The sequence below is a fragment of the Ictidomys tridecemlineatus genome, unplaced genomic scaffold (assembly GCF_052094955.1).
Source record: "Ictidomys tridecemlineatus isolate mIctTri1 unplaced genomic scaffold, mIctTri1.hap1 Scaffold_110, whole genome shotgun sequence".
In the NCBI taxonomy this organism is placed as follows: Eukaryota; Metazoa; Chordata; class Mammalia; order Rodentia; family Sciuridae; genus Ictidomys; species Ictidomys tridecemlineatus.
This window is the reverse complement of record NW_027521036.1, coordinates 255,556-280,691: the sequence shown is the minus strand read 5'-3', so window position 1 is coordinate 280,691 and position 25,136 is coordinate 255,556. Positions and strand designations below refer to the sequence as shown.

At 37.3% G+C, this 25,136-nt stretch overlaps 1 protein-coding gene and 1 pseudogene across 3 annotated transcripts in view; one reads left to right on the top strand and one right to left on the bottom strand.

Moving 5' to 3' along the window:
* Window positions 1-1,026: 1,026 nt before the first annotated feature.
* The window catches only part of LOC144372485 (transport and Golgi organization protein 1 homolog), a 161,572-nt gene continuing 137,462 nt past the window's right edge, over window positions 1,027-25,136 (top strand). For all 3 annotated transcript variants that reach the window (XM_078035837.1, XM_078035839.1, XM_078035842.1), the window contains exon 1: window positions 1,027-1,203. In XM_078035837.1, the coding sequence (XP_077891963.1) occupies window positions 1,042-1,203 (162 nt within the window). In that variant the 5' untranslated portion in view covers window positions 1,027-1,041. The remainder of the gene's footprint in view (window positions 1,204-25,136) is intronic.
* Window positions 9,492-11,364, bottom strand: LOC144372487 (transmembrane 9 superfamily member 3-like; annotated as a pseudogene).

Below are 25,136 nucleotides of genomic sequence, written 5' to 3'. Positions count from 1 at the left end.
GACCAATAGCATTGGTACTTTTTTCAAGTCCTAATTAGCATAAGTTTGGACCAATAGCAGTGGTACTTCCTTCAAGTCCTAATTAGCATAAGTTTGGACCAATAGCATTGGACCAAGTGCTATATAAACCCCTTGGAGGCTGTTCTGCGAAGAGAAGCTGCCAGTCCATCCAGATTGCCTCGCCGGAGCCTCGCCGGAGCCTCGCCGGAGCCTCGCCGGAGCCTCGCCGGAGCCTCGCCTCGCCGGAGCCTCGCCTCGCCGGAGCCTCGCCTCGCCGGAGCCTCGCCTCGCCGGAGCCTCGCCGGAGCCTCCCCTGGCCGGAGCCTCGCCTCGCCTCGCCTGGCCGGAGCCTCGCCTCGCCTCGCCTGGCCGGAGCCTCGCCTCGCCTCGCCTGGCCGGAGCCTCGCCTCGCCTCGCCTCGCCTCGCCTCGCCTCGCCTCGCCTCGCCTCGCCTGGCCGGAGCCTCGCCTCGCCTCGCCTGGCCGGAGCCTCGCCTGGCCGGAGCCTCGCCTCGCCTGGCCGGAGCCTCGCCTCGCCTCGCCTGGCCGGAGCCTCGCCTGGCCGGAGCCTCGCCTGGCCGGAGCCTCGCCTGGCCGGAGCCTCGCCTGGCCGGAGCCTCGCCTGGCCGGAGCCTCGCCTGGCCGGAGCCTGGCCGGAGCCTGGCCGGAGCCTGGCCGGAGCCTCGCCTCGCCTCTCCGGAGCCTCGCCTCGCCTCTCCGGAGCCTCGCCTCGCCTCTCCGGAGCCTCGCCTCGCCTCTCCGGAGCCTCGCCTCGCCTCTCCGGAGCCTCGCCTCGCCTCTCCGGAGCCTCGCCTCGCCTCTCCGGAGCCTCGCCTCGCCTCTCCGGAGCCTCGCCTCGCCTCTCCGGAGCCTCGCCTCGCCTCTCCGGAGCCTCGCCTCGCCTCTCCGGAGCCTCGCCTCGCCTCTCCGGAGCCTCGCCTCGCCTCTCCGGAGCCTCTCCGGAGTCCCGAGGAAGTTCCAGCCTGCTTTGTTTCCCGGAGATGGTTCCTCGACTTTGTAGAGACTGCCGAAAGAAGAAGAAATGGTTGAGGATCTGCTGGGGTCTGCTGCAGCCCTGCGTGGAATGGCCCGCCATGAAGAGCTAGGACTTCTCTCTGCTGCCGAGGCCTCCCTGCCCCTCGCGGGCAGCGCCTACCTGCCAGCAGAAGCCATGGAGCTTCGTCTTCGAACTCCGGTTTCAAAGGTATTGTTATATTTTAGATAATTAGTCTAAATATTGAAATTTGTTAATTTTAATTTCCAATAGTGAAAATTATGAGATTTATAAAGAATAGAAAATTATTTCCCACAGTTCTGGAGGTAAGAAGCCAGAAAAAGTCTGTCCCAATAGTTGAGTCATCATTTGGCAGAAAAGTGGGAGAGAGTATACCCACTCTTAAAAGCCCTTTTACTTTCCATTCATTTGATGTTGATTTGAGTGTTATTAAATATGATTTTATTAATTTTCACTTATTGGTTGTTTAAATTATAAAATCCGTTTTAAAGATTTTTTTAAGTTGTTAATGGACTGTTTATTTTATTTTGTTTATATGCGGTACTGAGAATTAAACCCGGTTCCTCACACATACTAGGCAAGTGCTCTACCACTGAGCCACAACCCTGGCGTTTTTTTTGGTGTTAAGTTTTGTGAGTTCTGCATATATCCTAGGGATTAATGCTCTGAGGTGCATGTGGGGAAGATTCTCCCATTCTGTAGGCTCTCTTTTCACATTATTGATTGTGTCCTTTGCTGAGAATATACTTTTTAGTTTGAATCTATCCTGTTTATTAATTATTGAATTTACTTCTTGGAATATAGGAGTCTCCTTAAGGAAGTCAGGTCTTAGGCTGTCATAGTCAAGATGTGGGCCTACCTTTCCTTCTATTAGGCACAGGTAGTCTGTTCTAGTGCCTAAATTTTGATTCATTTTCAATTGAGTTTTGTCAAGAGTGAGAGAGAGGGCTTTACTTTCTGTTTTGTTTTATGTGGCTTTACAATTTTCCCTGCACCACTTGTTGAATAGACTTTTTAAATTTAATGTATGTTTTTGGTGCCTTTGTCTAGTATGATATAACGGTATTTTGTGAGTTTGTCTCTGTGTCTTCTGTTCTGTACCGTTCATTGGTCTCTCTGTTGTTTTGGTGCCAATGCAATGCTGTTTTTTGTTACCGTGGCTCTGTAGTACAGTTTAAGCTATACTATTATGGTGTGTCTTACTTCACTCTTCTTGCTAAGTATTGCTTTGGCTATTCTGAATCTTATTTTTCCACATGAATTTCATGGTTGCTTTTTCTAGTTCTGTGAAGAATTGTCTTTGGGATTTTAATATGAATTCCATTAAAATTTATCCCCAAGCACAAATTAGTTAAAACTGAAAAAGAATCCCAGTTCACTATGGACCTGACAGCTATCTGGTCACTGGTGTCTGTTGAGCCAGCTACTATCTCCTGCACACTGGGTGGTGGCTAAGCTGAGGTTATTTGTTGCATTTCGGTGTTAATGGTGTCTTAGAGTTGAGTCTACTCTGCATGTTGGTGCTGACTTCTAGATTCAGGCACACTTTTGCCACCACACAACCTGGGATACTTTTCTGGTTTTTTTAAACTTAAATGTGTCTGAAAATTTCTTTGGGTCCTTTAACCACTTTGCTTGATCAACGTCTGTGTGCTAGGCACTACACTAGGTGTGGAGTACAGAGTGAATAGGCCAAGTCCTTGCCATGGCACTCAATGAAGTTTGTAGGATAATCATAGCATCTATATCTACCTCAATGTTACTGTGAAACTTAGAAGACGGTATGTCTGTTAATAACTGCAGTGCTGAGGACTGTAATATTGTTGAGGAAATTCACAGACGATTTCATCAGGCACCACCTTGTTTTTGTCTGGGAAGTCAGAGCAATATAAAGTTGTTACTTTTTCTGTAATAAAAACAGACATTGTTTTATTAGTTACACATGACAGTACAATTCTCTGGACAATTCGTACATTTGAATCAAATGGGGTATAATTTCTCATTTTTCTGATTGTACAGGTTGCAGACTCACATTGGTCATACACTCACCTATATATACATACAGCAATAATGTCTATTTTATTCTGCTGCCCTTCCTATCCCCCCTTCCCCCCTCCCCTGAAATCTCTCTACCCCATCTAATGTGATATACTTCCTTTTTTTTTTCTCCTCGCAACATCATACATGTATTCTGTATAATGATGAGGGTCTCCTTCCATCTTCCGTGCAATTCCCCTTCTCCCTCTTTTTCCCTTCCACCTCTCTTTCCTATTTAGTGGTAACCTTCTTCTCAATGCTCTTCCTCCCTATCCCATTTTGAGTCACATCCCTTATATCAGAGAAGACATTCGGCATTTGTTTTTTAGGGATTGGCTAACTTCACTTAGCATAATCTGCTCTAATGTCAACTATTTCCCTGTAAATGCCATGATATTGTTATTTTTAGTGCTGAGTAATATTCCATTGTGTATAAATGCCACATTTTTTTATCCATTCATCTATTGAAGGGCATCTAGTTTGGTTCCACAGTCTAGCTACTGTGAATTGTGCTGCTATAAACATTGTGGCTGTGTCCCTGTAGTATTCTCTTTTTAGGTCTTTTGGCTATAGTCCGAGAAGGGGAATAGCTTGGTCAAATGGTGTTTCCATTCCCAGATTTCCAAGGAATCTCCATACTGCTTTCCAAATTGGCTGCACCAATTTGCAGTTCCACCAGCAATGCATGAGTGTACCTTTTTTCCCACATCCTCCCCAGCACTTATTGTTGCTTGACTTCATAATGGCTGTTATTCTTATTGAAATGAGATGGTATCTTAGAGTAGTTTTGATTTGCATTTTTCTATTTGCTAGAGATGGTGAGCATTTTTCATGTATTTGTTGATTGATTGTATATCCTCTTCTCAGAAGTATCTTTTCAGGTCCTTGGCCCATTTGTTGATTGGTTAATTTAATTTTTGTTGTTTTAAATGTTTGAGTTCTTCCTATACTCTAGAGATTAGAGCTCTATCTGATGTGAGGGGTAAAAATTTGTTTCCAGGATGTAGGCTCCCTATTCTCCTCACATATTATTTCTCTTGCTGAGAAAAAAAACTTTTTAGGTTGAATTCATCCCATTTTTTGATTCTTGTGCTTTAGGTGTCTTATTAAGGAATTTGGGGCCTGCCCCCACATGAGAAAAACAGACATTTAACACAGTTTATATCTGAAACCTGTGAATTTCAGGGATCCCTGTGAGTTGCCTGTCTCCAGGTCAGACACACAGTTCTGTGCTTACTCAGTACAGGCTTGGAGACCCTTGAAGCTTCTCCTATAACCATGAGAGCCAGTGCTTCATAGTCGGTGGCAAATTCCGAGTCTCCAGCTCACATAGATGACATATCCCTATGGTGCTGACTTCCCCCCAATCAGTTCATCTCCTGCCTTCACATACTCACTGGCTGCCATTTAGCTGGAAGGCCCTGTTCCATGATGGGAATGTTCTAGACTTTGCCTTAATTGTTCAGAGCTCTTGGAGAGGGGCCTGGCCTTTCCTAATCCCCAGAACAGTGTGTCCTCTTCATGGTCCTGTTATTACTGGCTGTGAGTGTGCTTTTTGCAGATGGTGGTGTACTGCAAGCTCATACCAGATTCATTTTGTGTCCTCTTCCTTATAGCACTTAGCAAGGTGCTGAGAGTTGGTCTGAAAAATGACCCAAAACTTCATGACCATATGGTTAGGAAAACCTAGGGGTTGGAGGCAATGATAGTCTGGAGAGAAACCAATTCCTCCTAGGGAAACACATGCACAATCAAACTTCATTTTAGTAAAACAACATCCTGCACACTAAAACCAAGTAATTCTGGATGGATTTCGGAGAGTTAAAAAAATGAAGGGAAAACAGAAGTAGAACATAAAATTGAATAGTTTTTCAATTTCTGCTTGGGATCCGGTTGTCACTGTCAGATCACACTGTGCTCTAGCTGGGGATCATGAATATATCACATGAAGTGAGAGATGTAGAAACACATATTCAGTTATTTGTCTTGTTGCGACACAGCACATTTCCTTAGTCTTTTATGAGGGAAAAATTACACATTTCCTTTAAATATTGCTCCTAATGAATGCTATGCTAAGGCTGTTCTGCCTCAGCCAATAAAGACCTGGGCTTTGTTCAGAGGGTCCCAGATTTTTAGAAAAAGGCTAAGCAGCAGAGAGAGAGACACATATCAAATCAGTTGTCAGAACAGGACTCCACCATGACTGTAAATATTGAGCAATCACTTCTGGTTCTGTGATTTAGTATCTGTGCTGCCTCTGCATCTGGTGGTCTCTAACTGATAAGCTGGCTTTTGACATTGGCCTGCATGAGGACACCACAGGTGAAGACTTGGGGATGGTGGAGAGCCTGGCTGGGGTTGGGTTGGACCATTGTGTGAGATGCCATGGAAGATGCATTAGACCAATACCTGGTGGGTAGAATCAGGAAAAAGTGCTTTCTTCTTGACATTGATAGAGGGAAGGAAGTCTGAATTTTTCCTAATGGCAATCCCCAGGTAATTAGTTGGATATTCAAACTAGGTTTCAAACTCTACTCTTTCATGAGTTTGGAGGGGAAAACTAGTACTTACTATTTAGCTTACTGGGTGTTAACTATCATAGTGTGCACTGGTTAGTTTATAAAATATCACTGCATATCTCTCATTTTAATCAGATTTTAAGTTTACACATGTAAAGTCCTCAATGTCAACATACAAACAAAATAGAGAATGAGAACCTCCTTCATTTCTCTGACCATAGGCCATTGTGCTGAATTTAATATCTGTTAAGGAGATACGCATTTCCATATTTTTGAAACAAATATAGGTATATATTAACATACTTATACTTTTGGAAAGTCAAAATAAGAGAACTCTTCTCAGTTCTCTGAGGATTTAGACTTAATTGATAAACTCAGAACCACATTTAAATAAATAAATAAAATTAAGGCTCATTGGCAAATAAATAAATAAATGAAAACCAATAGCATACATTTTCTGGAATGCTATTGCACAGTAAAGTGGTGAGTATTGATAACATTTAGATATGGTATATTTCAACAAGGTGGAAGAAAAGATCCCACATGTTTTCACCATATAAAAAGGGGAAATGTTTAAGGAGGTGGGTGTCTAACCTGATATAAACATTGTACCTTATTTGGTGTATCAAATCATCACATGGTACTCTATAAATACATAGAATTTTTACATTTTATATATCAGCGACAAATTTAAAATATTTTCCATATTCTCTGAAGTTTTGTAAACAAAACATGATTAAAAAGTTATTTATTAATAAATAACTTCTGAGAATCCTAGGCACTCTCATTTCATTTTCCATAGGCTCAGTAATACTTCTGTATTTTCTCTAGGCTTTTGGTATTCTCATCTAATATATTTTGGCACACTGTTAAATGAAATTAAAGTGAAGGTTGCTCTTCAGCAGACATATAAGACAGGTTCTGGAGATTGTGTTCCTATGATAAGATGTTAAGATGATACAGTAAGTCCCTTCCCCTGCATCAGATCCCTTGTGATACTCTGCACCCCCATAGATCTACTTTTACTGAATTACTGGATTATTTATTGTATTTGTTGTCTGCTTCTCTTCATCAGAATGGCACCCACAAGGCAGGTGACTATTTTTCTTGTTTATTGATGTATCATAAGCTACTGTGAAACAGTGGTTGGCAAATAAATAGTGGTTACAGTATAAATGGTTGTGTGAGTGAATGCAAAACTAACTACAACTCTAAAATGTGGATCTGGTGAATAAAGATAAGGAATTCTGCCAGGTGACCTGCAAGTAAGAGAGATTGTGTAAGGAAAGCGTCATGAAGCACAGGCTACATATTGATGCTAAGGATGCTTCAGAAATATTATTGGATTAGTCTTCATTGACTCATGCAAAATTAACTTTAACAGGAGATTTTCTACCTCAGGGGCAAGTCTTTTGGGATAAAGGTCAAGGCAAGGTGTATATCCCTATCTGAGCTACTCTTTTCTTTGGCTCTGAATGTAGATTTAAATGCAGAAGTACATGGAAAAGTAAATCCCCTTTTCTTAACAAATAAGATAACTGGGAATCAGCAGTTTCTTAAAGCAAACTTTTTCACTTTCCCCCTTTTCCCAAAGCAGCAGATTTCTGGTCTCACCAATCAACTAACCATGTGAGTTGGGGGAGGAGGCATCTGCATTTGTCACTGGGATCAGTTCCCTCACTCCCAGGGCAGGTGGCTACAGACTCCCCAGTCCCCACCCTGTAACAACTGAAGCTTCAGACAGCCTTCCTTCCAAGAGCACCTTCCCAGTGGGTGATCTGGTGACACAGGGGAACCAGGACTCTTCTGGGGTCTAGACTGACAGTTTCCCTGGACCAGGTAAATGCTGCCTGCTGGGCCCTGGCCAGGCATCCTCAGCTAATGGGATAACAGAAACAAAGTTACAGTCCCCTGTCAGGGACAAGAATGAAGGCCAGGGGAACTGGGGCTGTTATTGCTGCAAAGCAGATTTCTCTGACATCTCCCTGCATTTTGCTGTTTTTCCCTAGTGGTGACCAATAACATCCTAGGCTGAAAGAGTTTTGTATTGTCTGGTTGTGCAACAAAGGAAGGAGAAACAGAGGCCTGACCTTGTGTCTCCTATTTATTTCTTCAAAAAAAATTCTCTTGTTCTGCAAGGGATAGAATCCAGGGCCTCACATATGCCAGGCAAGTACTGTGCCCCTGAGCTCCACCCCGCTGCCATCTTATCTTTTTTTATGCTCCATTCAGTAGTCAGCAGCTGTGCTGGTTCTTACTTCCAGTGCATCCAGAACCTGGCCTCCACTCTATGCCTCCATTGCTCTGGCCTCCCTGGTCAAGCTGTGGCCTCTCCTGGTGCCTGGGATGACCCCAGTGGGCTCTTGGCTTCTCCACCTCTAGATTTCTATCTGTAGGAAAAGACCAGTGGAGGGTATACTTCCAATCCTTTCCTTTTTAAATGAAGCACTGCCACTACTAAAGTTTGAATCTGGAATGATCCCTACAGGCCCAGGTGAGAAAGCTTTGATCACAGCCACAGGTGCTATTGGGAGGAAGTGGGATCTTTAAGGGGGAGGCTAGTGGGGAGCTTCCTGTTAAGGGCCTCCTTTCATGGGACTGAGGAATCCTGGTCTCTTAATTTCCCACTCTCTGCTTCCCAGCCACCATTAAGTGAGTCACTTGCCAGCATGCACTGCCAGGTAGATATGTGGTTTCACCCCAGGTCCAAGAACAACAGGGCAACCAACCACGGAGTGAAGCCTGCAAAAGTCAGCCAGAACATACCTGTGTCTTTTAAAGCTGATTACCTCATATATTTGTCACAGTAATGGAAGGCAATGAAAGTACAAAGCAGGGGAGGGGACCACAGAGAAAAAAAGTGTAACTTAGTGAAAAATTATGTGGAACACCCTAGAACCAAGTCAACAACAGCACCTTGTCAGCATCCCACATGGCTGCATCCTAGACCTAGTCCCTCCTTCCTCCGGAAGTAACCAGCACCAGGGCACACAAGCTCAAGGGCTAAGACAGACACCCCATACACCACTTGGTATGTCTTTGTGCAGTTCTTGGTTTGCAGGTTCTCCGCCCTGTGTGTCTTTTCCTTGGTCTCTTTGTTATAGTGGCAGGCCCTGGGATCCATGGACGTCCTCACATCTGGATTTTGCTAATTCATATTTAGAATATTGCACACATCTTTCTTTCTCTTTCTTCCATATCTCTTGCAAAATGGCAGCTGGATGTAGAGACCTGTTCAGAGTAATCTGTGATGCTGAAAAAAGTTCTGAATTTTAAAGTAGATATTGGGACCTGAGGCAAATAACATTAAAAACAAGATCATGATGCTAATGTCCACCAATTGAAGCTCACCAGGCTGTCACCTGTGGTCAGAGTCAGTTTACCTAGATTTCTGGTGGCTCCACAGCCACACAGAAGCATTTCAGAAAGAAACATGGAGCAGTGACCCTTAGAAGATTCTGTCTTTTATTCAATGACTCCACGATGTGAGTCAGGACAGGGGCAAGAAGTGAGGCAGCTTGGTGATTGAGCATCTTCAATCACTTTTGTACTTTTGTCTCAGGGGTGGGAAGATTACTGGAGAGTCACAGTCCATGTTGGTAAAGAGGTTGCTCGCTAAATGGCCATTTCCCCTTGTTCTGGGCAAACCTGGGGTAGGTAATGCCTGGTAAGAAAAAGGTTGGCTCCGTAATTTCTGTTGCCTCAGAGTCAGTTTTTGATATGACCACCATGTGGTCCTGCCTGAGGTTTTTGTTCTATTAGGAGTGCTTTTGTTGACTTGTGGAGATCATGGACGAGCCACCTATTATCAGGAAGGCCATTTCCCTTTCTCAGTTCCTTTCAGGGTTTAGATGAAAACAGCACTGACTTCTACCCATATAAAAGAGAAATTGATCCAAATTTCCAGGTTTTCTTGTGTCTCTAGTCAATTTACACATTAGTATAGATTTTTTTGACAAAGGCCCTTGTTCCCATGTAAACAAGTGCTCCACACATTACCCCAAGGCTGTGCTAAATACCACCATATATCCAAAGTAAAATGATGTTTGAAGTAAGCCATACATCTTTGTTTCAAAAAAAAATATTAGTAAAACGAATACGTGTAAACAGGGATTGAAGTTGATTCAGCAGAGAGAAAACTTGTCCACTGCCACCTATAATCCCATTTAGCAAGAAGTATGTGCACACAATATCACATAGATGGTAACAATGCAAAGGATGGCCAGAACCAGCATTATGAAGTCATAGACATAATAGATGTGAAAATGAAATACATTTCAATAAAGATAGAGCCAAAAGGTAAAATACTTCCCAGGCAAACAATAACTGCAGGCTACATAAAATATTTTTTCTCCAGTATAGGACAAGGCACAGCATTGGCACAACAAAGGAAGTTGGGCTGACCTAACAAATTTCAGCCAAGTATTATACCAATAAGATTTAGATTTTTGTTCCAAAAGGAATGGCTCTTGAAGCATGGTAATAAATAAATATAAAATTGAAGAAGGCCTGCAGCACACTGAAGCTGGGATAAGGAATGCCCCAGTGAACATCTGTTTTACCCATCTCCTTTCTCCTTGTCTAGCATACAGACTTCTTCCAAAATAATCATTCATTGGTGATGTAGCAGCATAGAAAAATATATAAATCTTCTATCATTGCAATAATAATAACAATGAGAAACACAGGAAATATCTGAAATCCAGAACCAAGTAGAGAGGAAAATATTAGCTGGTGTCTTGATGATCTAAATACATCTCCATGCACCTGTTTCTATCCATATCCATCTCCTAAGTCTATCCATGTCAGCCATTTCTTCATTACTGAACCAGACATAATCTTTCCTTAAGTTCTCATTAAAATCATTGAAACTAAGCCTATCAAGAAGATCACCATCCTGAAGGAGTTGAAAATTAAAAACCAATGAATCCCCTGTTGAAAAAAGGATGGATCACAAGATATTTGTGCAATCGTTCTTCAAATTTTACATCTGAATTTTTCCATTTTACCAAATATGACATCTGTATTTTGGTATTGGGAACAGTTTCACATTTCCTCCAACAATTAAATTTCCATTAAAATCTATTTCAAGCTTTTTGTAGGTCCAAAGATAACAAACTTGTACATTTTCATCTGCTTCACCAATAATACCCCATATTGCTAAATCAACTATGTGCATCTGGTACCAGTAGTGAATTTTGATAGCATAAACAAAGGCATCTCTTTTCTTTATCAAAATCAATTTCACAGTAACTGGCTGGCATCACATCATCTTTAAATTTAATATCTAGACCACTAAATTCCATTTCAACTCCTTGAAATGTTTCTCCTAGAGCTTCATGGTAATGACTGTTACTTTTTTTGACCCCACACAGATTAGAAGTGAAAAGTACTTATATGTTTCGAGGCAATTTTGGAAGGGTCCAGCAGTTTTCATCCATAAGACAACTTCTTCTGTATCTTGAAACTGACTTTCCTGCCTTGCTCCAGTTCACCATTCTGAAAACCATCCAGTCCTAAGTGAAAGCCACTCCTAGAATTCTTAACATCCAATCTTGAATGTGAAAATGCAATTAAACCACCGATCAACTTTAGACCAAATGCAAGAGATTGTTTTGGGGCCAGGCCTTCCACTGGGAAACTGGAGACTTTAAGGTCAGAAGTGGCCTAAAAGACTACCATATGGAGCCTCTGCTGGGAACATGTGTTGATGCTCCTCTGCCTGGGCCCTGGGCAGCAGCAGCAGCAGTGCAGCAGAAGCTGACAGGCCAGGAGCGCCCTGCAGAGGCCTCATCCTGAGCGCTCATGCCTGACTGGCCCATCAATTGCTCTGCCTTTGGTGTTTGTGCGGCAGTGATTCGCATCCACAGGACACTGGCAGACTCAAGGCCTGGGCCCAGCTGCTCTGCTGATGCCCCTGCCTTAACAGCTCCTGTGCCGCCCTCCTGATCCTGCCAGCCTCTTTCTCTGACTCAGCCACAACAGCATTGTGCAGATTTAAGTGAGTTTTTGAAAAATGCTTATCCCACCCCCAAAAGATAAAAAATTCATAGGGACAAGGATATCACTTGTTCTCAATTTGAATCTCCCACACACCAGGCATAGAGCTTGCCAAAGGTGACTATATTTTTTGAAAGAATATATAAATAAATTTCTTTCAAATAGGTGAAATAAAAAGTAAATGAAGAAGTAATGAGTTGAGTGGAGTCAAGGAAGTAATTTTAAGAATGCTGTAGAGGGAGGGGTTGACAAAAGACTGAAGACTGGACCATGCGCCCTGATTGACAGACTGTTGGATCCTAGTGCCCCACAGTGCCCAGGAGCTGATCAAGGATAGGAAGCATTCATCACAAGACCTGATGGGGAGTCTTTCCCTGATTGTGTAGTTGGCTGCGATCTATTAGCTTACTTTGGATTCTAGTTCCATACTGTGTATATAGTAATTGTGTGACAAGCCAGAGACCATCTGTCACACAATTACTATATGTGCAAAGACTGGTTTTCAGACTGGATGGTTTTCAGTATGTGCAAAGCATGTGAGCATTAAATAAAGGCTGTTTTCATTTCTTCAGCTCCCTGTGCAGTTCTTTAGCATAATAGAAGATAGATAAGGAAAGCAGACAAACAGACATTTTAAAGCAGATTTTCAGAGTGGTCATCAATATATCATTATTGTAATTCTTCAAAGTTCTTGGTATTTTTTAATTGTATATCCATCAGGAACAAATCTAAGCTTATTTGTCTAAGGTAAGGAATTAAGGAATTTGTTTTTGCCTCTTATTTACTAAACTTTTTTAAAAGTCCAAGTTTTTAGAAAACATTTATTCACATGTCAGGCTTGATGTTGGGGTTACTAAGATAAAAAAAATTGATTTTTATCCCCAGGAAGTTCATTGTACATGGGAAATAGAGATGCACAAACCATGCATTTCTTTACACTGTGATAAGTAATATAATAGAGGTATTCACACAACGTATAAAATTGCAAACAAAGGCTAGAGGCATTTTATTTAGCTTCAAAATTGACTTTGGCAAAGGAGATTTTGTAAGGCAACTGTAAGAGTTTCTTTGTTTGAAGGAAAAGAAAATAGGAATCAGAGGGTGTGTGTGTGTGTGTGTGTGTGTGTGTTTGCAGTATCTTCATGGGGGGGTATAATTGGTATTTCAAGTGTGTTCAAAGCATGTGAAAAGTCATTAAGATTTCATATAGCAGTTTCTCACTTTTCATTCTATATAGCATTTCTGTTTAGTAATCATTGATGAGATGCTGTGGCAGACAAACCGGGGCCATAATGACTCTTTATTCTAAGGATAACGTGAACCCACTGGATTTTATTCAGAATTGCTTCTTAGCTTTTCTTTTTCCTTTCCTCTTTCTTTCTTTACACCACATACTCTTGTTCAATATTCACAAAAAGAATATGGCCTCCTTTAAAAGATTTTGACAATTCTAAATAAACATTATAAAACAATTATGATTTTGTCGATAATATTTTCCCAGTTACTCTATGGTGAATGATTTATTTAATTAAAGATGTCACCCTCCTTTTACCATACCCCCCCAACTCTTAGATGAAATTGTTATATGATTTCTTTGCAGTCACTGTGTTGAAAATAAAAGATTTAGGATCAGTGTGGTTAGTGGATAGATAATTTTCAGAATGAACTTAGGGGATCTGTTAGGAGTTTACTGTGTACTTCACGTAAAAATGATAAATGCCTGAATTGAAATAGTAGTGGTAAGAGCAGAGAGAGCAGGGTTGGTATGGGAGATACTTAAAGAGGTTGGATCAATAGGACTGGGTCAAAGTTTGAATGTGGGTTGGAAAAGATAGAAATGTTCAAGTTGACTGCCCAGGTTCTGACTCAGCCTTTTGGGTAGAAGGTGACCATATTACAGTGTGTTGAAGGGTTAGGTTCAGAAATAAGATAGGAAAAATTCTGAGTGTACCTGGGAATCTATTGATTTAGAGATGGATAATGTATAAAGTATATGGACATATTGACTGTAGCTCAAGAGAGAGATCTGATAGGCAAACAAAGATTTGAAGCTCATTGCTGAACAGACAGTAGTTGAAGTTATAGGATTGACTAAAATGTTCCAGGACAAAGTTAACTGGGATCATAAGAAGAAAATCCCATATTTACAGGGAGGAGGAAAAATAAAACCTGAAGGATACTAAACAGAATATCAGTGTAGTAGGAATTAAAGAAAATTATCAGAATCTTGGGAGATGATAGAGAAAATAATTTTAAGATTTTAAGATTATTCAAGAAGAAGGAGTCAATGTTAAAAGTGATTAAGAAGTCAAGGGGGTTAACCTCTACAATTGTCCATTTAATTTTGATGTTAAAAAAGCATAATGGCCATCATGAGGTGGCATTTTAATTTTTTTCTTTTAAAAAAGTGATTTCATTTAGAAAGAGAAAACAGAACGAAACCAAAAGTATACTGATCACAAAAACATCTACTTAATTTTCTAAATGTTACAAAACCAATTGATCATTTTTATGAAAAGGAAGAGAAATGGGTGTATTTTATTTGCCACTTCCATATCATTATTTCAGTAAATTGTTGATTTTAGTAAATCCATATTACTAAAAATGACAAAACTGCCTTCTCAAATCTTTTTTTTCAGGACATTAGCTGTATTTTCTTTATTATGTTAAGGTATAATTCAGAATGTTATTTTCTAACATATTATTAACAATTCTAGATTCATGTCACAGGGGTTATAGTTTGAAATTTTTCATCAAACTATTAATTCATTTTAAAGCAACAGCAACCAAACCTTGTAGCATCTCTTACGTGATTCACCAAATTAATCAGCAATTAAAAACATCAAGGAAAATGTATTCCCAGAGTGAGAATCTGCTCTTTGATTCAGGTCTTCAAGTTTAACTTCTAAGTATGGGAGACAACATATACAAAGTTAAAATCTGGTGTCAATGAAGACAGGAAAGAGGAAGAAACTATAAAGTTTCTCCTCTATTCCCTAACAATATCTGGTAAACAACAGGTCAACAAGTATTTCAAATTAATGTGAACACAAAGCTCAAAATAGCTTTGGCAATACAGGAGAGCAGAGAAACCACTCAACTGTATGCCAAGGACAAAAAATCAGATGAGAGGGTACAGGTGAAAAAACTGGCAGCAGGAGTAACATTTTGAGATGAGGAAGGAAAGAGATGCTTCCCTGGATTTGCCCACATTCTGAAGCAGGATTGTGTGAGTTATGCTTCCTAGATTTGTAGCACTTACAACATGCATGGCTAGTAACTCTGGAGATGTTAAATCAATTATGTATTTAATCCCAGGTCTCAATAAATTATTTCCTCAATAAATAATCTCTTCAATTAACTAAAGAAGATTCCAAGAATACATAGCATTTCCTATGTGAGGGTATCCTTTGTGAATAAATACATGTCTTCTTATTTCTTTGGTCTCTGTTCACCCAAAGGGCAGAGACAAGACAGCTAAAATGGGATTTATTCTCTCAATAAATTTAGCATTAAGAGTCTTTAGCCTTCAGAACATCTACAGAGCAATGGAATTATCTAATTCATATTAGGAGGGACAGAAGATTGTGTCTCTATAGAGTCAGAGAGGCACTCTAGATACTTCAGAAAATTATAAGCAGAGAACTTTCCAAAATCTCCTATGAAGCTATATCTGGTAAATGTAATTTACTTTCTAATTGACTTAAAATATTTTCAATTGGGAAATGAATTAGAATGTATAACTAAATATTTCAATAATCTAGCACAATGCATGACTTTAAGACTTGGAAAATCACAGCACATGTCAATATAAGCACATGGACACACACATGATTTGTATATTTCATTTAGGATATGACATAAGGAAATGCAAGATTAAATTCTGACATGGAAAATTGTCAAGTCTTCATGAAATTACATGCAGTTGAAGAGATTTAGAAAAGGCTTCAACTTGATGTGCATAAATAATTTTTGAAAGAACTGCAAAAAGATACATTGTAAAAGAGGCATAGCTCTAGAAAGTTTATTAAACCAATGATAGCCAAAGGATGCCAACAAAGAAAAAGTATTTCGATTTCTGTGATCCTAAAGAACATCCTAGTTATTATTAGAAATAATAAAACATTATTTCATAAGATTGATTCCCAGTTTTCCAAATGTGAGAGCTGTTGGGAACAAATTAAAAAGCATTAGAAAGTGCATCAAAATCTCTGTTTGGAATGAATAAAATTGACACTAGAGATGTTGAGGCAGTTTCTTAGCTCCTGCTTGTGAAACCCTGGCCACATATGGGTGACTCCTTTCTGACACCCAGCTCCTATCTATTATTCAACCAGATTCATAGGTTGTATGCTACCTAGAAAATAACCCTTCCCTTGCTCCACTTAACCAAAATCTTACATGTTTTCAGGTTGTTTCTGAAATGTCACCTGCTTCATAAAGCCTTTTCTAAATCTCTTCAACTGAACGTAATCTCTCCTTCCACTGCCCTTGTAAAGAATCTCACTTCTCACCTTGTGACATCCATTTGTGTTATTGCCCACACTCCTTTTCAACTTCCTAGAAGGAACACAGTTTCTTGTTGAGATATGTATTCTTTCTCCCCTTAGACCAACATCAGATAGATGGATAAACAGACAACTGATGCTCAAATATTTTATTTTTAATTCAATTAAATTACAGAGAGGAAAAGCAGGCAGGTATAAAAGGATTTTAAAGGACAGACAGAAGACACTTTGGCCAAAATGTTGTTTATCAGAAGTGTGCAAATGGGCCTAAATAGAAGGTATCCTGCCAGTCTATGGATGGACGAATTCTCTTTTGTCCACACATGTTTTTAATTTTTCACTCTTATCACCATGGCTTGTTTATTATATTTGTGTCTTACTCACTTGCTTCCTACAGTTGATTTTCACAATGGTCATGTGCCAGTTGGCTAGAGCATGAAATGTTTCTTTGTGGAAGTCAAAAGTGGTACAATTACAAGGTCATTTTATCTCTGCACTTTTAATCAACCATTTAATTCATCCTGATATTTGACTTTTGTGTACTTCCAACTCATGAACATAATTTTACTTCTGACTTTAGATCCCATTTTAGAAATGTCAGCTCTGAGTTTTGAGTATTATTCTTCTTGGCTCTCCTCACTCTGACTCTTTCAACCTTGGCATCCTCCTTTGTAAGATCATTTTAAGCATTTTTTATTGGATTAAATGTAAAGAAGAGCCAGGGCATGGTATAGAAGACAGTATTTGTGATTGCTTTTCAGTATTACTTAAGTTTTGAATTTTTTTTGTCATCTAGCTCTTCCCCTTTAGTTTGTCAGATGGCTATTTCTGTGCTAAGTGGTTCTGAAGTCTTTGTTAGGGACAGTTCTGTTTCTATAATGATCCCTTAAATCAAGTGCAATATAGAACATTCAAAGATGTGATTTTATCTTCTTCAATTACTCATTCACTCCAAATTCCAATATACAGTATATAAGTAAAACTTCACAGAATTAGTTAAAAGTCTTTACGTGATTAATTTCAAAGTACATGTAAATTTATTTCCATGGAATATCAAGATTAAAAAGATGATATTCTAGAAGGTAATATTGTGGTCCTAAAATAAACTTTGTATATTCTGAGATAGTCTATACCATAGCTTTCAAAAAAATTTAAAAAATGTGAATTGAATTAAGATTCAAAATACATTTTAGGAGGAGTAAATTATGCATTTAAAAACCATTATATGTCTACAGTAGAAAGGATGTGCATAACATTAATTTATTTTAAAATTAATTACATTTAATTAAAATATAGGAAAATATTTCATGATAAGAAAATTAATAATTTGAGAATAACCATTTTTCAATTTGATAAAGGTTGTCTCCAAGCAAACAAGCAAGAATAAAAACATGCACCACCAACAAACAAACAAATGATAAAAATACCTACAGCCAACCACACACCTAATGAGGAAACACTAACTGCTTTCCTTCTAGAATTAGGAATAAGGTATGTTCACTTTTTCACATGTTTTCAACTGAAGCAACTGAAGTTTTACTGAAGCTTCTATTTGAGAAAGTAAAGCAAAAAAGAAAGGAAGGAAAGAAAGAAGAAAGAAAGGAAGGAAGAAAGAAAGGAAGGAAGGAAGGAAGGAAGGGTATTTGCATAAGAAAGAAAGAATTCAAATTACTTTTATTTGCCCAGAAGATTGTCACTTATGGAGAAAAATTACATGGATTGCACAAATATACTTCAAAAATGAATAAGTTAGTTTACTATGATTGCAGGATACAAGATAAATATACAATAAAATTGCATTTAAGTTAGGCACAATTAGACATTGAAATAAAACAAAATAGCATACATAATAGTAAGTTATATATAGTTACAAACATACAAAAAGTCAATTATGAACAATTACCAACAAGACATTTAACTTAACTTTTACAGAAAGAAATGCCATTGAAGTAATGCTCAATATTTTTGTCATTTGGGAAATTTAAATATTAAAAACACAAGATTACAGACATTCCCATTAGAATTTCAAATAGTTAAAAATTAACAAAATGTGATAAAATGCAATCATTAATTTTTATGAGTTGGCAAGGAGAAAGGGAAGGGAGTAAATTTAAGGTATGTTAGGAAGCTTTTAGGTGTGATGGATTGATTTTCATCTTGACTGTATTTATGGTTTCATGGATGTATCTATGTTAATAATTAAGTTGACTACTAAACATATCCAGAGTGAATTAGTAGATATTTTCCAGCTAACCCTGATTTAGAATGCTCATTACAACGTTTACAGGTTTACAGCGAGAGACCAAGAACATATCTTCTTACCTCAAGAAGAATGATAAATTTATAAATCAGGAAAATCATACCTGAACATATATATGATATATTTATGTTTGGATATATGTTTGAATATAACAACTGGTTGTAAATAACACCCCTATTTTAGCTCTCTTCCCCCCTGCCATTTGAAAGATGCTCTCATGGATGTGTACACATGTCAAAATTTATCCACTGTACACTATAATAATTTCTATATATATGGAAATTCTCTTTTCTACTTATGCACAATTAATGAATTTGTGTGTGTGTCATATTTCATCAGTTTCTTTAAAGTTTGGAATTCTAATAGGTATGTAATGGTATCTTAATTTGTGTTTCTCAATTTGCAAAGGATGTTGAGACTTACTTCACACACTTCGTGTGTGTGTGTGTGTGTGTGTGTGTGTGTGTGTGTGTGTGGTTGTGTATAATATATGTATTTTATATAGGTTTATGTATATGTATATATATGAATTAGGTTCAAAAATTGAACATTAAAATTAAATATTAAATTGCTTCCCTGGTAAAGTTAGAAAATACACACAAACATACATATTCATGTGACATAATTTTATAATTTTCAAAATGGGTCAAAACATAAACACACATATTTATGACACAAATTTATCGTTTTCAAAGGGTTTTGAAACATGACACCTATTTAACAAAGTTGTTTTGAAAATTAAATGAGTTAATGAAATTAAGATATTTAGAATATTATCTAAGCCCAAGGTAATTATTTAAATGCTATATATTCCTCCTGCTTACAATTGGTAGCTCTATGTAGCCATAATGATTTTTAAAATGCTATCAATAAATGTTGTAAAGAAATTTTAATCTTCCCCTGTTAATCCAATAATGTCAATTGGGTAAGTATTACTCTTAAAATCTGCCTCTCTAGATTAATATTTTAATATTCTAAATGTACCTAAATAATGCAAAAAATATATATTTTACATTTTCCTTCAATGGTAAGTTCTTTTGTATATCTATTCAATTCTTTTGTGATTTGTCAATCTACTCTATTGACTTTCCACTATGTAAGTTTAAATTATAAACAATTTTGACATAAATGAAATTGACCTTAGATCCTCTCATGATAGCAGGTCGAGATTCATCTGGCTAAAGTTTTTTTTTTCCTGGTGACACATCTGATCTGTTCACAGTGGAGCAAAAGAGGAAAAATTGATCTAGAAAAAATAATTATACCTTTTCAAAATGCTATTTGATTATTTAAAATTTGTTTTAATGTTTTTATTATCTAATATTGGAAGAGGTCATGTATAAGTAAAACAAAATTTACTTACAATATATAAACAATAGGGAGGCAGAAGAATAAACATCTATAGCTGTAAATCACAGTGTGACAATTTAAATATTTATGTTGCCATGATGACATCCTTAGTGCCTATTTAGAATCGTGATGGACATCTTAAAGAAATAAATATTTCTATCTTATTCAATGGGCATAGACTCACTCTCTCTCTGTATAATATATATGTACATATATGTACATGTAGTGTGTACTGGCATGCAAGTTTTATATGTGCATTTCTATAGAAAATCATAAGTAGACATAACTATGAATATTTTGTATATGTATGTAATATTTTACACTGTATTTATATACAATGTCTGATAATTAGCATATGTATGTTCAGGAATACATCTACATATACATATATATGCTCACACACATCATAGCTTTATTAATATTGTTCATAAACACAACTAGTAAAACACTATGAATTTACTGTGCATAGGCATGTAAAGTATATGTGAATGTTCTTTCACAATGTGCAAATTATAGATATTAAAATTGGTTAGGCAGGATTGAAGAAGTAAATGAGAATTGTTAAATGAGGATTTGGTCAATGCAAATTTTGTGAGCTGTACATAAATTTTGTAGACCTAATGATTTTTGAAAACCATTTCCAAGGCTGTTTATGGCTCATATGGAAATCTAAATGGAATCTTACAGGAACTGGATTAAGGAATTAAGTTCTTGTCAAATATTGCTGGTCTCTGCTTTTTAATTTTTCTTGCCCTCAGAGTTCTCTTGCCTTTAATACATGTTTATACTTTGTAGGCCAGAAGTGGAACTCTCTAGCTAATATTTTTTTCTTCCTATTGTGCAAAGAAATCTTCTTTAATGCTTACATGGTTATTTGAATTTTGTAGTAGAATGCTGTGCACTACAGTTTTGTTTTGAAATGAATGATCCTCTTTTTTTGTTTGTTTCAAGGTAAATGATTTTCTGCAGTTTTGTTGTGCATCCTTAGGAGACGACTCATCCCATTGCTTAGATGTAGAAGGGGATTTTTTTTTTAAATCACTGCTGTGAACAACTAACTGCTTGATCATCAATGTTCCTCTTTTTCTTCTCCTTCCCTTTGTAGTGGTCTTAGTCCGTGCCTGTCCTCCATGGCACATCAGGATTTGACAAACTGGTGCTACTCAGAGTGGAAGCAATGTATTCTTTGTTAGAAAAGTTCCCTCTTTCTCAGAAGTCACATAAACATCTTAGGAAGAATGGTTGATTAAATTGGCTCTGCCAGGAGTTATACTTATCTGAACACATACTTTCTTTGTGTAGGATTTGGAAATTCTACCCAAACCCCACATCCTTTCTCTATAGAAGGTAAAATTAGTCTTGATTTCTTCCTGTATGTGCAAGCTTTGTTCTTTGTGCAGTTTCCATAGAAAGAGTGATTTTCAGTATTCAGGTCTTATCTTTCAGTATGAAAACTTAGTTATTGTTCAGCATTTTTAAACTTCCAATTGGGCCTTTGTCTTCTAGACAGTAAGTAGAAAGTTGTACTTCATAAATGACATTTTACTTCATTATATCGTTTCTTCCACTAAGCCATAGGTTGTGCATACATTATAGTTAGGTGAAATATTTGCTTAGAAGATAGTAAAAATCAGCTGAAAAATGATGTGCTCACCTGCCGAGAGCCTATTCTAAGTGACTTTACTTTTCCTGTAACATTACAGAAAAACGACACTTGGTCTTCTTTAGGACTAGATCAAGGGGATTTTGGAAACCATAGGTTTCTCCAAATACAAGGCAGTGTCTGAACTAAAGGCATACAAAATACTTTTTTGATTGAGTGAATGAAGGGTCAAAAGCAGGAAGAAAAATTAACTTTTGGTTATTTTAAATATTATGAAAATAATTATATCTTAAGTTTACGTGAATGTATAATTTGGAAATGATTATTCTCCTCTATTAACTATTAAGCTTTTGTTGTATTTACACCTATTTTGGAAATTATTCCATAGAGCATGAAAATTAGGTTTTGTATACGTATTTAGAGATTGATTAACAAATTATAATAGATTTTTTAAAAATTATGCTTATTAACCCTGAAAGTCAATCATTGACATTTAAAAAACAATAGTATAAAAATTGTGAAAGGGACATTATTTGAAAGTGGAAGAAGGATTATAATTTTTCCAGGTTACCTTTATGGGGTATAAATGGAATATGTAATATTTTGAGAATACTTTGAATTCTGAAATTTTATCATGTCCAGGTTAGAAATATGCAATGCAATACTATCCTGTAGGTAGAAGCAGCAAGCTATAACTCTCAGTCAACCACACAATCACAAGGGTAAACTGTGGATGCCCCAGCTTACACTTTGTTCCAGCTTACACTGCATTTCTAAGCTATGGTGTTCATTAGATTGAGTATATTAAATGCATTTTTTTCTTCAATTATTTTAATTTCACAATGGGTTTATCAGGATGTAACCCCGAAGTCACGGAAATCTGTAGTTCTCTCCTCTGTGGTATATATATGAATACACACACACACACACACACACACACACACACACACGTGCACAATTGCTGGGGATCAAACACAGAATCTCACGTGTGCCAGGCAAGTACTCCATCACTGAGATGTGCCCTCTGGTCCCTTTTCTTGGTTTTTAATGTTCCATATGATAAATGTTCTTAGTTCATCATGCTTAGCCAGAAAGTAACAATAGCCTATCATATAAAACAGCCATATTTTAGAGGACATTTGATTAAAAAAACCTGATAATTTTGCCAAAGACAAAGTTTCCAGTGATAACAAAATAAATTCTGGTTGCAGCCAAATCATTTTTGTTTTGCATTGTGCAGATGTCTATAATATTTTTTTTGGATAAATGCTTTCTGTCAAATTGGCAATTTTGCTTTTTCTTTCTGAAAATTTCTTTGGAATACAAATGAAATTAGATTTGTTTTTTTGGGAGGAGGGGTACATGTGAGGAAAAATGTCTGTATTATCTATCACTTGGTATTCCCCACCAGTCCTTCATGTTGTATTAACTATGTTTTTGCACATTGGAAATAATTCCTTATAAATCCAGCTGGCTTTCATGTCTCCATTATTGGTTTACAATTTGTTTCAGTTATATATAATCATGGAGCAGCCCCTTTAGTCAATAAGATGTTGGTAATGTTTTGTTGCAAACTATAAGGATGCTATAGGTTTTATTAGTTACAAATAGCTATTGCTAAAAACTAGCAATAGCATATTTATAAAAAGCCCTGTAAAATAGCAATATCTTTTTCCCATATAGCAATACTCAGGCAAAAATTATATTTTCTGTCTGTAAATATTAGTAGATGAAACATTCAATAGCTAGCCTTGCTAAAATATTCTCTAGGAAATGAAAAAATAAATGTATTTTGAACCCTATAGAAGAAAGAGAAGCACAATGTACCTTCACTTTTCTAATTTTACCTTGTTCTACTAAATATCAAGTTTTTGCTATGAATTTTGTCAACAGTATTTTAATAACTCTGCTGAAATTTCAGATACAAGTCTGTGATTACCTCCTTATTTATGTATAAATAGCACATCATTGGTAAAACATATACATGGATGGTGATTATTTATATATATATAAATGTGTTACAAGGAATTTCTTCTTGTAACCAAATTAGAAAAGTATATTCCTATGGTCTATGATATAAATGTAGCTTATTTCAGGACAAACTACCTCTAGTCATTAGATTGTGAACTTTAGGAAATTTATGAAAGTATATTTTCACTAATCTTAAGTTCCATGATAAATGGTGTCTGTATTTGAGAAAAATCAAGGCATTTTAATTTAATTTTGTTTTAGTTTTGCAGTGCTGTGGATATAGTGCAAGGTCTCACATATTCTAGGCAAGTATGTACCATTGAGCAACATCCCTAGCCCGACACTTCTATTTATTATTTATATTCCTTAAAAATCATGACTTTTCATTCATTAAGCTACTTATTTTGAGATAATAGTAGCATACATTTGTTTTAGTCAGCTTTTTTGCTGCTGTGATCAAAATATCTGCCAAGAACAATTTTAGAGGAGAAAAAGTTTATTTGGCACTCATGGTTTCAAAGATTTCAAATGGCCAACTTTATTGTTCTGGGTCAGATGTAAGAATACCATGGCAGAAGGTTATGGCAGAAGAAAGCGGTTCAGGACATCCAACCAGGAAGCAGAGTAAGAAAAAGTGTACTCATCAGGGACAAAATACATGTCCTAAAGGCATACCCCAATGATCTACCTCCTCCAGTCATACTCCACCTGTATTTAGTTACCACCCAGTTATTCCCTATTGGGGGATTAATTCACCAATTTGGTTAAGACTCTCATAATCCATTATTTCACCTCTAAACCTTGCATTGTCTTGCACATGAGCATTTTCAGGACTCCTCACATCTAACCAACAGCAATATTCAATTATAAAGCTAATGCATAATAGATCTTATCTATCCTTTATCCACTCACCACTATAGTAACATCTTGTCAGACTGTAGTACAATATCACAACCTGAATATTGACATTTGTTTTAATCAGTTTTTCTATATTGTAACCAAAAAATCCTGACAAGAACAAAGTGTATTTGGAGCTCATGGCTTTAAAACCCTAAATATAACTTCACCTTTAGAACTTTAGAGGTCTCGGTCTATAGAGAGCCATTTCTATTGCTCTGGGCCCAATAGAAATGGCAGAAAAGTATGGTGGAGGAAAGTAGCTCAGGACATGGCCATCAGGAAGCAGAAAGCAGTTCCACTTTCTAGGGATAAAATATATTCCCCAAATGCCTCCCACAATGACTCACTTGCTCCAGTCATACTCTACCTGCCTAGTTACCACCCAGTTAATGCATTCAAGTGGATTAATGCACTGATTAAGTTAAGGCTCTCATAACATAATCATTTCACCTTTAAAGTTTCTTGCATTATCTCACATGAGTTTTGGGGGACCACGTAATATCTAAACCACAACATGATGCAGTTAAGATACAGAATATTTCTCTAGTCACAGAGATCTCTCCTGTGGCTTTTACATAGCTATAACCATCCCCTCACCATATCCATTGACAACCACTAATCTATTGTCCATCTCTATAAATCTGTCACTTCGAAAACATTATATAAATGGAACTCTACAGTGTAGGATAACTTTTAGGATTGTTTCTATTTTTTCCCTCAGCATAAATCTTTTGACATTTATTCAGATTCTTGAATGAGCATAAATTTTTATTTTTCTGGGATAAATGCCCAGGATGCAATTGCTGAGTCATATCATATTTGCATGCTTAATTTTTAAGCAAATGCTAAATTCTTTTTCAAAGTAATTGTGCCATTTTATATCTCCATTAGATATGCATAAGTGGTACAGTTTACATTCTCAACAGCATTTTGCATTGTCACTATTGATTATTTTAGTGATTCTGATTGGTATA